This window comes from Dama dama, chromosome 4 (assembly GCF_033118175.1).
Source record: "Dama dama isolate Ldn47 chromosome 4, ASM3311817v1, whole genome shotgun sequence".
Taxonomy (NCBI): domain Eukaryota; kingdom Metazoa; phylum Chordata; class Mammalia; order Artiodactyla; family Cervidae; genus Dama; species Dama dama.
This window is the reverse complement of record NC_083684.1, coordinates 69,831,891-69,847,476: the sequence shown is the minus strand read 5'-3', so window position 1 is coordinate 69,847,476 and position 15,586 is coordinate 69,831,891. Positions and strand designations below refer to the sequence as shown.

The 15,586-nt window shown below is 56.7% G+C and overlaps 1 protein-coding gene across 3 annotated transcripts; it reads right to left on the bottom strand.

Moving 5' to 3' along the window:
* Positions 1–10,121: 10,121 nt before the first annotated feature.
* On the bottom strand, positions 10,122–15,194 carry LOC133054914 (leukocyte immunoglobulin-like receptor subfamily A member 6). 3 transcript variants are annotated; one of them, XM_061140330.1, is made up of 7 exons: positions 14,234–15,194; positions 14,042–14,077; positions 13,583–13,867; positions 13,148–13,450; positions 12,628–12,939; positions 12,121–12,304; positions 10,122–11,138 (listed from the first exon to the last, which is right to left on the bottom strand). In XM_061140330.1, exons 1-7 carry the CDS (start codon positions 14,265–14,267, stop codon positions 10,700–10,702), a joined length of 1,593 nt encoding a protein of 530 aa, XP_060996313.1. In that variant the 5' UTR covers positions 14,268–15,194; the 3' UTR covers positions 10,122–10,699. The 3 variants fall into 3 exon arrangements, with proteins under 3 accessions (XP_060996313.1, XP_060996314.1, XP_060996315.1); XM_061140331.1 differs by having other exon boundaries at positions 13,583–13,657; positions 14,234–15,191; XM_061140332.1 differs by having other exon boundaries at positions 10,887–11,138; positions 12,121–12,423; positions 14,234–15,189.
* Positions 15,195–15,586: the final 392 nt, after the last annotated feature.

The window sequence follows — 15,586 nt, the reverse complement described above, 5'->3', positions numbered from 1 at the left end:
TGCTCGAGTCCTTTGTCAGACGTGTTCCTTGTGAATATTTGTTCCTCGCCTAACTGAGGGTCACTCTCGTTGCTGCATTTTGAAAAGATTATTTCTGAATCTTATTAGATCCCATTTATCTAATTTTATTTTATGTTTATCGCTGCTGCAAAGGGTGAAGAAATTTTCTGTATGTTCCTCCCAGAGCTAGAGATGTACTTTTTGGATTTATATCTTCAGTCCTTGGGACATAATTGGGTGTGTGTGTGTGTATTGTATACTAAGAGTCCACATGTTTTTCATATGGAAATCCGATTAGTACAGGACAGTTTATTGGAAGGAGCATCCTTTCCTCACTGAGCTGTTGGATATCCAGTGTCGTATCGCAGGAGACCGTAACACTTGGACCAGACACTCGAGCCTGGCACGAAGGCCCGACATCTAGCAGTGTGTGTCCTCCAGCTTTGTCTTCCTTTGTCAGGGTATCAGGAAATAATACTGGCCCTCCGGGTGTCTAACAACAGAAACCTCTCTGCTTTGTTGCTGTTCTGTTGTTGTTTATGTAGCAGTTTGTATCCGCTGGGGCTTCCCAGGTGGGGCCGTCCTAAAGAATCCGCCAACGCAGGAGATGCAAGAGACCCAGGTTCAACCCCCGGGTTGCAAAGATCCTCTGGAGAAGGAAAGGGCAACCCGCTCCAGTACTCTTGCCTGGAGAATCCCATGGACAGGGAGGCCTGGTGTGATGCGATTCATGGGGTCGAAAGAGTCGGACACGACTGAGTGACTGAACTGAACTGAAAGGATACTGGAGCAATGTCGTCAGGAAGAGTTCCCCCTGAGTCGGAGTACTTGCAAGGGGCGGAAGCCAGAGCTTCATGCAGAGCACATCCCCAGCTTCCAGGAGGTTCGGCACTGCCTGCCGCTGTGGGCCGAGCCTCAGCCTCTCACCCGCCAGGTCCCGAGAGAGGAGGGCCCTGGGGGCCTGGACCCCTTAACCTTGACAAGCGTTTTCCTCTGGTGGTGTGTGTGTTTCCAGGCTACTCCCTCTATTCCTCACACCCTCTCCTTCCCCAGTGCGTCCACAAGTCTGTCCTCTATGAGGGACACACGTTCAGCGTCTCCCTGGGGCTCAGTGGAGTCCGCGTGGCTGAGAGCCCAGAGGAGACGCTCAGGGAATCAGGAAGGAAACCGACTCCTCCCCTGCCCCGGAGTGTGGGTTCCCCCCGTCACAGCCCCCCTCAGGGGCGTCTCTCTTTATCGCATCACCGTCCAGCCCGCCTTCCGGAAACAAGCCCCCGGGGGCTTCCTGCCTCCTCGGGGCCCCGGGGTCCTTGGGCACAGTCTCCTCTGGTCTTGCCATCACCTGCAAGCTTTCGGGAGGTGTTGGTTGGGGTCAGAGCTCTCACTCTGGTGGGAACAGCTGTTTCTATAAACGTGTGCCCGCTGCTCATGGAACCTTGAGCAGTGGTGCCCTTTCTCTGCGCCTGAGGTTCCTCCTCTGCATGTTATCCCAAACCCCAGCCCTCAGAGGGGCCGTGGCCTCTTGCTGCCGTCATCACGGCTAATTTCCAGACGAGGTGACGGCAGGAGAAGGTGGATGTGATGGGCTGCTGGCTCAGCCTGCACCCAAGGGCGAGAATGTGGTGCCCACCCAGAGCCTCCTCTGCTCCTGACGCAGAGATGTGCTCCGGAGAGTGTTTCTGCAACATGTAACCACAGACAAGTGCAGAAGAAAAGTTCCCCAAATGGAGAGGGAACCACAGCGAAGCGGGGAGAGGTGGGCGGTGTGGCCCTGGTGGTGGGGATCATCTCGGGGTGAGAGGAAGGTCCATCTGTGTGGACACAGAGAGGGACACATCCTCACAGAAACATAAAGGGAGGCAAGCATGTGGATTATCTTGTAGAAGAACAGGCAGTTACTGAAAAGAGTCGAACATTTTCGATGTGAACAATCCAGTAGATTCAACACGTTAAAAAAAGTCAGGCAGTCAAGAAGACAGCTGAGCGGCCACATGTGACGTCGGAGGATAGCAGTGAGGGAATGTTCCGGAATGCAGCAGAGAGCGCAGAAATGGCGATTCAGGAGAGGCGGGACTGTGCTGAGGGCCAGGGTGGTGTCTGTCATAAGTGTCAGACGCGAAGAAGCCCACGACGGACAGCAGCGGCTGAAGAAAGGAATAGCGGAGCCTCCTTCCCTGAGGAGAACCGACCTGGGGAGGGCTGGGGCACATGTAGGTACACGGGACACCCGAGGGCGGCCCTGCTGGGCCCGTGACTGAGACTCGGCGCTCCTCACTGAGGGTTAGGGTCCATCACCGGTCAGGGCTCCAGACTCGGCACCCTTCAGCCAACGACCCCGCACCCTGCGACGGAGGCCTGTGTGCCGCAGCTAGGTCAACAAGTGGGTTAATTCACTACGTATTAAAGAAAGGTAACCTTCACAGTAAACTGAGAAACTGAAGGTTAAATTTAAAAAGTATTTCCTACTGAATTTACAATTTGAAACAGTTTATTCTGACTAAATTTCAACTGAAAAAAAACATCAAGGCGGCCCGGACTGAGACCCTAAAAATGTCCTGAAACTACTCCCTGGAGGAAACGCAGATCGCAGTCAAGAGAATGAGCAGCCCCCGGGAGCAGACAGCCCCCTGCCAAAAGGGGGCGCTAAAGGGTACTGGAGCGATGCCGTCAGGAAGCGTACCCGCCCCCTGTCGGAGTGCTTACAAGGGGCGGAAGCCCGAGCTTCATGCAGAGAACACCCCCGGCTTCCAGGAGGTTCTGCACCGCCTCCCGCTGTGGGCCGTGCCTCAGCCTCTCACCTGCCAGGTCCCGAGAGAGGAGGGCCCTGGGGGCCTGGATCCCTTAACCTTGACAAGCGTTTTCCTCTCCTAGTACTTGAGTCACACGCTTGATTGAAAACAGGAAGTGTTCCCAAGTAACTTGATAAAAAGAGAAGGAGCGTGAATGAGCATTTCCAGCGGTGCACGTCCTTAGATGCTGACAGTTTTCACACGGGAAGCAGTACTCAGAGACGGCAGAGAGACAGTGAGGGGCAACAGAGAGGAACGCGTGGCCAAATGAGCTTTGGAAGTTACACAGACACACACTTGCACGCACAAACACACCCACACGTGTGCACAGAGACGTGCGCACCTCCACACACGTGTATACGAATACCCAGGGTTCATGAAGTACCGTTAGAGCACTGTCTTTTCTAGAGGAGGAGGAGAATGCATACGTGTTCAGAAATAAAAATGTAAAACGTATTTTAAACATGAGAGCAAGCGCCTAAAATCAGAAATGGAATAACTCCCCAGTGCCTGGTGTAATTAAATGAGAGAAAACCCTTTCAGTTCTCCTGAGGTATAACTGACAAAAACTGTATCTGTTTCCCATGCACAGCTTGAGTTCTGATTTCTGTCTACGCTGTGAAATAAGGACTGCAGTCATGCTAATTATAATGAGCGTGTCCATCAGCCCCCGCAGTTCACCGAGGTCTGCGGGTCTGGTGAGGACACGTGCGGGCTACCCTCTGAGCAGGATTGAGTCGACACCAGAGCATGGTCAGCTCCGGTCCTGTCGCTGCCCATCAGGTCTCCAGGATTACTCGTTGGCGTCCCTGAAACGTTGTTCCCCGTGACCCGCACCTCCCCGCTTACCCCCGCTCCTGGCCTCTGGAGACTACCGTTCTCTCCGTTTCTCGGAGTCTGTTTTAGATTCCACAGGTCAGGGAGCTCCTGCTGGGTTTCCCCGCCTGTCTGCCTTACTTTATGGCATAACGTCCTCCGGCCTCACCCATGTCGTCTCAACAGGAGGGATTCCCTTCTTAAAGGCTGAGTGAGACTCCATTGTGTGCGTATGGCGTTTTCTGTGTGCGTTTATCTCTTGACAGACAGCCAGGTTGTGGCTGCGTCCTCTCCTGGGAACAATGATGCAGAACACGGGTGCAGATACGTCTGTGAGGTCCTGGCCGCATCTTCTTTGGATACAGACCCCGGAGTGGAATTGCTGGATCGCATGGTAGGGAGTTCTAGATTTAGAATTTGAGGAGACTCCATCCTGCTTTCCACAGTGGCTGCACCGACTGTGTCCCCAACGACCACGCCAAGGTTCTCTCTTCTCCGCGTTTGGCGGCTCGTGGTGTCTTTGTCTTTTTCCTAGCAGTCAAGTGTCTCTAACAGGTGCAGTTGCTGGGATCCAGCACATGAGATCCCACCCATGACAAGGTCACGAGGAGAAAGCCTGACAGGCAAGGCAGATCAGGTTTTCAGGGATTTGGAAAAGCTGCCCCCGGCACTCACCTTAAAGATGATATCTGTCTTTCTGACGCCTGCGTCAATAGACTACTCCCTGATTTCTGTGACACAGGCAGGAAGGCCTTTCCCCATCTCTTCCCAAATAAGAATCAATTTAGAACTTTAATCAATAAGTTTCCCAGGTGGTGGTATTTTATGAGATTATTCAGGGTGAAAGGAGTGTTTTAATTTAAACTCCTTTGCTGGTAGTTTGTTTGCCAAATGCATTTATGCCCTTGGTACTAATATGCATGATTGCTTATAATATCCTAATCATAAAATAGCATAAAGAACCTGATTATATAAAGCCCTAATAGACATAGGGCCTTTTTAAGGGGTAAAGGAGTCCTAAGAAAACAGAAGAAAAATTATTCTAAAGGTGGCTATTGGGCTGACGTTTGCTTGCTGTGTTTTGCTTTTAATGTGCTAAGGTTGTGTTATAGAAACCATTGTTAATATAGGTAAAGATCTAGAGAAATAAGGACTTAGCCCTAGTGTGGGAACAATGAGATGGTTGTTAATTGTCAGCCAGGAGTGCTAGGCAGAAGCTGCCTCACTGAAGCCACAGAGTCTGTATGGGGTAAACTTAGATAAACGCAACTGACAACTTCTGCAGAAGGATTAATTTTTGTGTTAACAAGGTTATACTTCTACTCTGTACTGTTGCCCTATGAGACTGCTACCTTTCAGTTAAGGTCACCAGAGAAACGGAAAATAGGTTTACATTCACCTGACTTGCATAAAATGTTAATAGGCCCCAAGGCCAGAAGATAATGTACAAGACCCTCATAAACAAAGAAGTATGCAGAAAACACCCTGGTTTCGTGAAGGACAAGCTGACGTAATGTTAAACTAACTTCCCCTTAGAAATGTACTAACTTAGGTTATAAAAGCCACGGTGAAAAAATAAAGGATGGCCAGACTCTGCCAGACCCTGCAAACACCCCCGTCTGGTCATTCTCTCTCCCTCTCTCTCTCTCTTTTTCTCTCTCTCTCCCTCTCAGACTTGGCCCTATCAAGGCTGGTCTCACATGTCTTCTCTCTCTCTCTCGCCGACGCCGTTCATCCTGAGGGCACCCCCTGGATCCTGCCAAGGCTGGACCCCGGCATGCAGTGACATCTCACTGGCTCTGATGTGTGCCCCCCTGAGGACTGGTGGGTGTTGAGACCTTCCCATGTCCTGTTTGGTCGTCTGGGCATCGTCTTTTGAGACACACCTGTTCAGGTCCTTTGCCCGTTTAAAAACCGGGTGGTTGTTACTTTGCTTTGAGTTGTGTGAGCTCCTTGTGTATTGGAGAAGTAGTCCCTTATCAGATGTGTGGTTTGCACACGTCTTTGCATACATTGCCTTTCCTGTGACCATCTCCTGTGCTGTGCAGAAGGTGTTTATTTACTGACGCCCCGGGTCTGTCTCTGTCTTTGCTGCCCGTGCTTTTGGTGCCATATCCAAAGAAAGCTTGACAACACCCATGTCACGAAGCCCCCCCCTGAGTTTCCTTCTTGTTCGTTCAAGGTTTGAGGCCCTGTGTTTAAGTCTCTGCTGCGTTTTGAGATGATTTTGTTATAGCCACGTGTTCCAGGAAACAAACTCACTCAGAAGGACAATACAGATAGTGGATTGCAGTTTATTACACCGGTGGGCCCAAGGCAGAGTCTCCTCTCAGCCAAGGGCCCCGACCAGCATTTGTGAAAATCTTTTATACCCCATGTGTACGTGTCCAAACCCACCACCCCAATCCCTTGATGCTTACAAAGGAAGGGTAAATACAATCACAATAACCCCATCATTCACGTGTTATGTGTTCAAACAGTTAATAATCAATAAGCCCATGGTTACATTCCAACCAGTTCATAACCGATAAGCCTGTGCTTCCATTCTGATAGATAGTGTCCGGAGGCAGGGGTGATTAGTGTCTGTTTTCTCTTAGGTGATGAGTAACCAGGATGTGATCTTCAAGGTTCCCCTGTCCGGAGGGGGTCTTATCCTTCCATTGTTGTTCCCACAGGCACTAAGCAGAGAGTTGAGTCCACTGGAGAGGTGGCCGAGCATGATCAGCACGGACAGGCCCGAGATGGAGTCCAGGCCCTATGAATTCCTTCTTCAATTTCACATGTAGTGTGAGCTGAGGGTCCAGCTTCCCCCTCCTGCCTGCTGTCATCTAGCTCTTCCAGCACCGTTTCTTAAAGGGACTGTCCGTTCCCGTTCTGTGTTCTGGGCACCTTGTGGAAGATCAGTTCACTGAGCTCTTTCGGGACAACTGTTTTCCATAATAAGGGAGCTCTCAGATCTCCCGATTTCTTGGTTTCTCTGCAGCCTTGGGCAGAGTCACGGTTCCCGATTCTCGGTGTTTCTGTGGCTCTGCTTTGGTGTCTGTGCGCTGGGAGAAGCAGCCACCGCCTCTCAGACGTACGGTGAGTTTTCCCCCAGCCCAGTTAGAGATTCTGGAGCCTCGGAGACAACTTCTATGGACCTGCCGCTCCCTGGCCCTCCTGTCCGGGGAGACAATGGTGTGCCCCCGCCCCGTCATGCCCCTGCCCTGAGGGAGAAGTCTGAGGACCCCGTCCTCCTCTAATCCCCGAGGCAGAGCCGGCCGCACAGAGCCCCGTCCCTTCTCTTCCTGCTTTGCGGCCCCACGTGCGTCTGCGGCCTGGAGCGCTCATGAGCTGAGCAGCGACGGGGTCTCTGAGGCCTGAGGCCCCCAGTGCCCCGGAGCCTGGGGACGTGGTGTGGCTGCACCCGCTGTCCTCCCGGGGAGGAGGGGACCTGGGCCCGGGGGGGTCCTCTCAGCGCTGAGCTGTGCTTGCCGGAGGGGAGACCGGGAAACAGAACCTGCTCTGTTTATCCTTTCCAAGTGGTTCTTCTCGGTTTTCTGCTCATTTGAGGTGTTGCAGCTCACTAGCTGGATTCTGCAGTTTGCATAAAAGTCTTTTGGCCCAAATAATCCCGGTTTATGAGTGTTTCTGTGCGAGATGAGTGCTGGGAGTTCCCGATCTGCCATCTTCTGTAAAGTGCTGATTAAAATTTCTGAAATGTGTCATAGTGAGGCCAGAAATGGAAAATAGAAATGATAGTTAACTAGTGTGCCTGCTCAGTCGCTCAGCCGTGTCCGACTCTTTGCGACCCCACGGACTGCAGCCCGTCAGGCTCCTCTGTCCATGGGATTCTCCAGGCAGGAATACTGGAGGGGGTTGCCACGCCCTCCTCCAGGGGATCGTCCCCACCCCGGGATGGAACCCAAGTCTCCTATGTCTCCTGCACAGGCAGGCGGGTTCTTCACCAGTAGTGCCAGCTGGGAAGTCCTGAGAGTCCACATGCACACACAGGGAGAAACGAGAAGAGCAGGCGGGCGTCTGATGCCGTTTCTGTGGAGGGGAATGCAGTTGGTAGGCTGCACTCGGGCCTCCAGGGCGTCTCAGGGGTAAAGAACCTGCCTGCCAGTGCAGGAGACGTAGGTCGATCCCTGGGTTGGGAAGATGCCCTGGAGAAGGAAGTGGGAACCCACCTCACTATTCTTGCCTGAAGAATCCCATGGACAGAGGAGCCTGACGCGCTACTGTCTGTGGAGTCACACAGAGTTGGACATGACTGAGTACACACACACACACACACACGCAGAGACTACAGACCCAGACAACACCGCCTGCCCCACTCCGCAGACCGGGGTGCTCCCTCCCTCAGTTCTGACAGCTTGTGTCTGTGCTCTAGGGTTTTGTAAATGGAGTATCATGTCCTCTGCATACGGGACGGTTTTCCCTCTTTCCTGCCGCCAAGTTGCATCCTTGTTTCTTCTTGTCTGATTGCTGTGCCTGGACCTCCAGTAGTATGCTGAACACAAACGCTGAGAGTGGGCGTCCTTGTCTTGTCCCAGAGTTCTAGAAAGACTTTCAGCTTTTTTTCTGTGAGTACTGTGTTGACTGTGCTTGTCATAAATAGCTTTTATTACGTTGAGATGTCTTCCCTCTGTACTCACTTTGGTGAGTTTTTATGATGAATGGATGTTGAATTTTATCAATGCTTTCTCTGAACCTATTAAGATGACCATGTTGTTTTGTCTTTTCTCTTGTTGACATGGTTATTCACATGGATTGATTTGCATATGTTGAATTATCCTTGTGACCCTGGTATGAATCCAAGCTGATCATGGTGTGTGATTCCTTTTGTGTGTTGCTGAATTCGGTTAGCTAATATTTTGTTGTGCATTTTGCATGTATTTTCATAAACAGCTTTGTTCTGTAACTTTTCTTTTTTGGTTGTGTCTTTGTCTGGTTTAGGTATTGGGGTGACGGTGGCTTCATAGAGTGACTTTGGGAGTGTTTCCTCCCCTTCTGTCTCCTGGAAGACTTTGAAGAGGGCCAGTATAAGCTCCTCTTTGTCAGTTTGGTAGAACTCCTCCATGCAGCCACCCAGCTCTGGCCTTTGGTTTGCATGGAGTTTTTATTGGTATGTTACAGATTCTGTGTCACTTCCCGTGGCTGCTCTGTTCAGGCTGTCTACATCTCCTAGACTCAGTTCTGGTAGGCTTGTGTCTCTAGAGACTCCTGCATCTCCTCTAAGTTTCCTGTCAGATTGGTCGACATACAGTTGTTCTTAGTACTCTCTTATAAACTTTTGTATTTCTGAGGTATCAATGTTTTAAAAATTAATTATTAATTAGATTTGGCTGTGCTGGACTTCCCTGGTGGCTGAGATGGTCAAGAATCTGCTGCAAAGTGGGAGACCTGGGTTCGATCCCTGGGTGGGGAAGATCCCCTGGAGGAGGGCAGGGCAACCCACTCCAGTATTCTCACCTGGAGAATCTCACGGACAGAGGAGCCTGGCGGGCTACAGTCCATGGGGTCGCAGAGAGTCGGACACGCCTGAGTGAAAGAGGACAGTGCTGGGTCTTCCTGCTGCCCAGGGGCTTTTCCCACGTTGAGCTGAGCTCAGCACAGCTTTTCTCTTCGCTGCGGTGCCTGGGCTCCTCGTTTTGATGGCGTGTCTTGTCACAGGGCAGGGCTCTGGGCCCCCGGGCTCAGCATTTGCGGCCTGTGTGGGATCTTCTCGCAGCAGGGATGGAACCCACGTCTCCTGCATTGGCGGCTGGATTCTTACCCACCAAGCCACCAGGGGAACCTGGTAGCAGCTGTTGTTCCTCCTGTTTCATTTCTTATTTTATTTATTTGAGTCCCATGTTGTTGCCTTTTGAATTTGATGTGATGGCCTGGACTCCTACAGTTTTATTTCACTTATTCACCATTATGCTTGAAAACTGCTCTGTGTTACTCTAGCAGTCCACCTTTGTGAATTTTTCATATAATCTTCTGTCGCATATATATACACCAAACCATTCATTTTGGTGAAAGTGATTTCTGTAACCTTTTCTACTGGGAACAACCCACGTGTCCGTATTCTGCTTGCACACTCGTGGCTGTGCACGCATCTTCCTCTAGGTTATGCAAGTGTGGGTGTGCCCTTTGTCTCTCCTTTTCACTGAGAATTGCTGTCGACACTCCAGATTGAGTGGGGTGATGAGTACACCTGCCCGTGATGTGCTGGGATTCGTCAGAGTCAGCCTTGTCTCCTACATCTTTTTCTCCTCCCCTCTCTCACAGATGAACTAGGAGGTGGGCATCTCATCTCAGGGAACCTGGGGCATGAAACTGAGGTGGAGACCATCCTATGTGACGTGTAATGCAAAGGACACATCTGTGTGCGTGGGGCCGTCGGTGGGGGCTGGCTGGACCAGACTCGCTCCTGTGGGAAAGCCAGCCCGGTCCTTCCTTCCCACCCGGCCTTCAGCACATTCACCCGGGCTCCTGGAGAGCGTTTCCACCAAAGCAGACACACAGTTCACACGCCTGGGCTCTTTAAGAATTTATTGCCTGATGAGTGTGTCTGTGCTGCGTCTGTGTGCATGGGGGTGTGTCTGGTTGTGATGAGCGGGGCTGCTCCCTCGCTGAGGCGTTAGGGCATCTACAGCCCTGGCCTCTCTGGCGGCATACGGGCTACAGGACGTGCCTGCCTCAGTCACTGCGGCTCACAGACTCAGTTGCTCCTTGGCACGTGGGATCCCCCAGGATCACGTATTGAACCTGCGTCTCCTGCGTTGGCTGCCAGATTCTTCACCACCAGGGAAACCCCACATCGGCGCTCTTTACAGAACGATATGTTCCTGAGCTCATTTACCAGCACAGCCCTGACCGTCACTTCAGACGCCAGGGATCCCATCACACTGAAAGTGTTTCTTGAGAAACCACACGGGTGTCATCTGACGAGGAGAGGAGGGGTGAGGGGTCCGGGGGTTCAGGGAATAGTTCTGGATCCATCTGTTCCAGACGGGGCCCCACTTACACCCATTTATTCAGTTACTTAAATGATGTTCTGTTTCTGAGAAGGGATGGAGGTCATTTCGCACACCAGAGACGGCGGGCATGAACAATGAGGCTCACGTCCTCCAGGAGAGCGGACACAGCCTGCGGGCCTGCAGGGTGAGGACCCGCCCCTGCCATTGGGATGCGCCTCGGGCCAGGGGTGGAGGAGCCGGGAGTCGGGGCTCCTCCCCGGGAGGGAGGGGGCCCCCGTGAGCAGAGGCCGAGTCCCCAGCCACCCCGTGGACACCGGGCCTCCAGCCGCCCCCGCGGCGCGTCTCTCCCCCGGGGTCTCCGCAGACAGCGCACCCAGTACGTGCGGCAGAGGCTCTTTCCGGAGCCGGAAGCTCGCGTCGGGGGCTGTGGCGCTCCTTGCGATGCGAGGTCCCGGTGCTCAGCTCCGGGCCGCGTCTCAGGCTCCTCCCCGGTCGTGCCGAGCCTGGCAGAGCAGGACCCCGAGGAGCACCAGGACCGAGGCGGCGGCGCCCATCCGGATGAGATTCTGCACCGTGTAGTCTGGGGTGAGGGCGAACAGGTCAGCGCAGGACCGTCACCCGGAACCCGGGTGTGCGCCCAGGGCACCCGCCTCCCGGGAGAGGACGTGGCCCCGAGCCCAGCCCCTGACGGGGACGCTGTCCTCCTCCTCACTCTGGGTCTGACCGCGGTGATGGGGGAGGGTGTCAGGGGGCCCGAGGGTCCTGAAGGGAGGCTGTGGGTGGGCCGTGTCCTCCTCGGGGAGCCTCCCGGGGCCTCTCTATCTTACTGTCGCAGACGTTCCTGCTCAGGACCCTGAGCTGAGGGAGCTCAGACAGCACAGGATGGGGCCCGCCCCTGAGCGGTGGTCTGCGGGGTCCGGGGTGGGACCCAACCGTGGCTCCCAGGGACCCACCACCGCCCCCAGTAGGCGCTCGCTCAGCCCTCTACACTGCCGGCTTGACTTTGCCCGGGGGAGGGGGTGATCCCAGCAGACTCCGGGGGCAGGATGGGGTGGGGGCGGGCCTGCTCCTCCCCAGACTGACCCCCATCCCGCAGCCTCAGGCCTCTGAAGCCTGTGGCTCCCGCCCCTTCTCTGCCCGACTCCCCGCCGGCAGTTGACGATTTGAGGGGCCTTGTCTCCCCAGAGAATCTCAAAGCGCCCTGGGGCGGGCTGTCTCCCCTGAGCACAGAGCCCTGTGACTCCCCAGTTGTTGAATTGGGGCCCGAGGGTGGGGGCTGGGCCCATGGGTCCTGGGAATGAGCCCAGGAAGGGGTGTGCCGGGCTGACCCGGGGTCCCCACCTCACTCCCCTCTGCCCTGCACGGCCCTGTGGCCTCCCCGAGACCCTCCCACTGCCCCCCTGCCCCTCCGGGACCCCAGTGGGGGGGAAGGGGCGGGGCGCGGGCTCCGAGGCCCCTCCCTCAGGGGGCCCCTCCCTCAGCGCCCCCTCCTCCACGACCTCCGGGCCTCCCAGGGCACAGAGCCCCGAGCTGCTGAGTCAGACGGACAGACGGGGCCTCACCTGAGACCAGGAGCGCCAGGGGCTCGCTGGGCCGGGACAGCAGGTGGGGGTCTGTGCTGAGTGCGCGGTAGCACCTGTAGGTGCCCCCGTGGGCCGAGCTCACAGGACTCAAGGAGAACTCGGCCCGGAACCGCCCGCCTTGGTCCTGGGCGCGCAGACGCAGGGGCCGATGGGCTGCCCCCTCCTGGGACAGAAGGAAAGTGTCCGTCCTGTTTCCGGACTGACACAGCAGGGTCACGTTCTCCCCCGGGGCCACCGAGGGGCCCGGCCGCGCCGAGAGGGAGGGTCTGTCTCTGAGCAGTCCTGCAGAGAGGAAGGGGGTGTGGGCCCGGCCCTGGTTCTGAGCGGGACTCCGCGGCCTCTGGACCCTCAGCACCGTCTGTTTCTCCGAGTCCCCCCTCCCCCACCCCGTCTCGCTGTACACTCCCGGGGACCCCTCCCCCTGGTCCCAGCATCACCCCTGGGGCTCCCCGGTGGGGCCTGTGCAGAGTCTGGCCCCCGACTGACCCGCTGGCCCCTCTCCTGCCACCAGAAGCTCCAGGGGGTCGCTGGGGGCTGACCACTCGGAGGAGAGGCCGTGTCCACCGTAGCATCTGTACCGGCCGCCGTGGATGGTGCCCACCGGGCCCAGGGGGAAGTCGGCCTGAGAGAGCCCCCCCTGGGCCCTCCGGGCAGGGCGCTGGGGGAGGTCCCGGCCCCCCTCCTTGGACAGAGCGAATCTGGCGTAGCCGACATCAGAGCGACACTGCAGGGTCAGGTTCTGTCCAGAGGTGACGACAGGGCCCTGCAGGGTCAGGAGGGACGGCTTCCCAGACAGCCCTGGGGAGAGATAGGCCCTGGGTTGTTGGGACTGCTTCCCCCGTGGACGCCCTTTCCAGCCCGGCCCCAGGCCTCGCCGTCTCTGTCTGTGTGTCTGTCCTGTGAGCACCACGCTCTCTCCCCCACTCACAGGGGCTCCCCTGGGAGCAGAGACCCGAGTCCGTTGCCTTGTCCGTACAAATGTGGGGTCAGGACGGGACTTCCTCACCTGAGACCAGGAGCTCCAGGGGGTCGCTGGGGGCCGACCACACCCGGGGGGTGTCCCTGTTAAAGCCATAGCATCTGAATGTCCACCCGTGTCCGGGGCTCACGGGGCCCACGGGGAACAGGGCCTGGGTCTGCCCGTCGGGGCTCCGCTGTCCATCCAGAGTCCGAGAGGACTGGTCTTCTCCTTCCTTGGTCAGAAGGAACCTGTTAAATCCCTGATAGGAGCCACACTGCAGGGTCACGTTTCCTCCCGAGGTCACCACAGGGCTCGGCAGGGCTGAGAGGCGCGGTTTGCCGAAGGATCCTAGGAGAGAAGGAGGCAGCTGGATCCCTGGGGCTCCCCCCTTCCCCCCAGGGCTGGGCTGTGAGAGGGACACCCCCTGAGAGCAGATCCCCCTCCCGAGGGCAGAGCCTGAGGCCCCCGAGTGTCCCTCACCTGTCACCACCAGCTCCAGGGGGTCACTGCGATCCGACCAGGCAGTGGGGGTTCTGTAGTAGCACCGATAGCGCCCTGCATACTGATCAGTCATCAGTGAGATGGAGAACTTGGCCTTGTCCCGGGGCTCCAGGGATTTCTGTCTGTCCCAGGGGACTGAGCTTCCCTCTTTATCCAGACGGAACGCCTGGGCCCCTAGGGTCCCCTGACACCAGATGGTCACGGGGCTCCCCCAGGGGACCACAGAGCCCGGCTCAGCCCAGATGGTGGGTTTGGGGGGAGCCCCTGGAAGGACATCAGAGCAGGCTCACCAGGGGTCCGCCCTCATGCCCCGGCTCTCAGCCCAGACCTCCCAGACTCCCCCTCCGTGAGCCCCGAGCTGCCCTGCCCCTCCCCATGGCCCGGGGGTGACCCTTGACCCCACGAGAGGAGGGAGCTGGGCCCTGGGGACAGACTCACCAGCCTGCACCTGGGTCCTCAGGCCCACACTCAGCCCTGGAAGAGAGAGCCCTGTGAGAGGTCTGCCTTCAGCTCTGAGCAGCGCCTCTCCTCCCAGGGGGCCTCCTGGGCCCTGGGTCCCCTGAGGGAGCAGGCTGGCTGGGGGGGGGGGTCCCTCCAGTCCAGGGCTCCCCCTGCCCCTCCTCATCTCACCGAGGCAGAGCAGGGCGGGGAGGGTGGGGGCCATGGTGTCTCCTCCCTGCGGTCCAGGCCGTGAGGATGGAGGAGACCTGGGTGCCCTCTGGACAACAGACCACAGGGTGTGTCCTCTCCGGGGCTGGGGCTTCCTGTCACACGGTTGTCACATCAGCGTCCCCGCAGGAAGGGGAACAGCGTCTTGTTGAAAGCCTGGCGTCGTCCCCGTGACAGTCCAAGTGTGTTCCTGAGACGCCACTTCCAGATGAGGACGGCCAGGCTCCTTCCCTCTGAGAGCCTCACCTCAGGGTCTGCTTCCTCCTCTGCCCGTCCATCAGCAGGTCCCCATGGGGTCCTCACCCTGGCCGGGTCACCAGGCCCTGGAGATGCTTCTGGGTGGATGCCGGCTCCTGCTGCCCGCAGGGCTCAGATCCCCAGAGACACAGGTCAACATCTCTCTGGGCTCATTGAGTCCACGTTGCAGAGAGCCCAGAAGAGACATTCAGGGAATCAGGAAGGAAACTGACTCCTCCCCTGCCCCGGAGTGTGGGTTCCCCCCATCACAGCCCCCCTTCAGGGGCGTCTCTCTTTACAGCATCACCATCCAGCCCGCATTCCTGGGAACAAGCCCCAGGGGGCTTCCTGCCTCCTCCGGGCCCCGGGGTCCTTGGGCACAGTCTCCTCCCACTCTTGCCATCACCTGCAAGCTTTCGAGGGTGTTGATTGGGGTCAGAGCTCTCACTCTGGTGGGAACAGCTGTTCCTATAAACGTGTGCCCGCTGCTCATGGAACCTTGAGCAGCGGTGCCCTTTCTCTGCACCTGAGGTTCCTCCTCTGCATGTTGTCCGAACCTCAGCCCTCAGAGGGGCTCGGGCTCTTGCTGCCGTCATCACAGCTAATTTCCAGACGAGCTGACGGCAGGAGAAGTTGGACGTGATGGGCTGCTAGCTTAGACTGCACCCAAGGGGGCGAGTGTGGTGTCCACCCAGAGCCTCCTCTGCTGCTGATGCTGAGATGTGCCCCAGAGAGTGTTTCTGCAACACGTAACCACAGACAAATGCAGAAGAAAAGTTCCCCAAATGCAGAGGGAACCACAGCGAAGCGGGGAGAGGTAGGCGGTGTGGCCCCGGCGGTGGGGATCATCTCGGGGTCAGAGGAAGGTCCACCCGTGTGGACACAGAGAGGGACCCATCCTCACAGGCAGGGAGGCTCAGGGCTCCGATGGAGCCTGGCAGCTGGAGCCTCCCTCCCGCGGTGTCTGGCGGGCACTGGGAGCCCTCCGCTCATGGCCTCAGGCCTCGGTCAGCACCGCGGAGCCCCCCACGTGTGGCAGGAAACACACATGGTCCCTCGCTGTCAGCCGTGGCGTCC

Coding starts and splice junctions, on each gene's coding strand:
- LOC133054914 (XM_061140330.1), bottom strand. CDS start 14,267: ATGGCCCCCACCCTCCCCGCCCTGCTCTGCCTCG. Junction 12,940..13,147: donor CCTGGAGCTCCTGGTCTCAG/GTGAGGAAGTCC, acceptor ATCTCTCCCCAG/GGCTGTCTGGGAAGCCGTCC. Junction 11,139..12,120: donor CCTGGCGCTCCTGGTCTCAG/GTGAGGCCCCGT, acceptor CCCTCACCCCAG/ACTACACGGTGCAGAATCTC.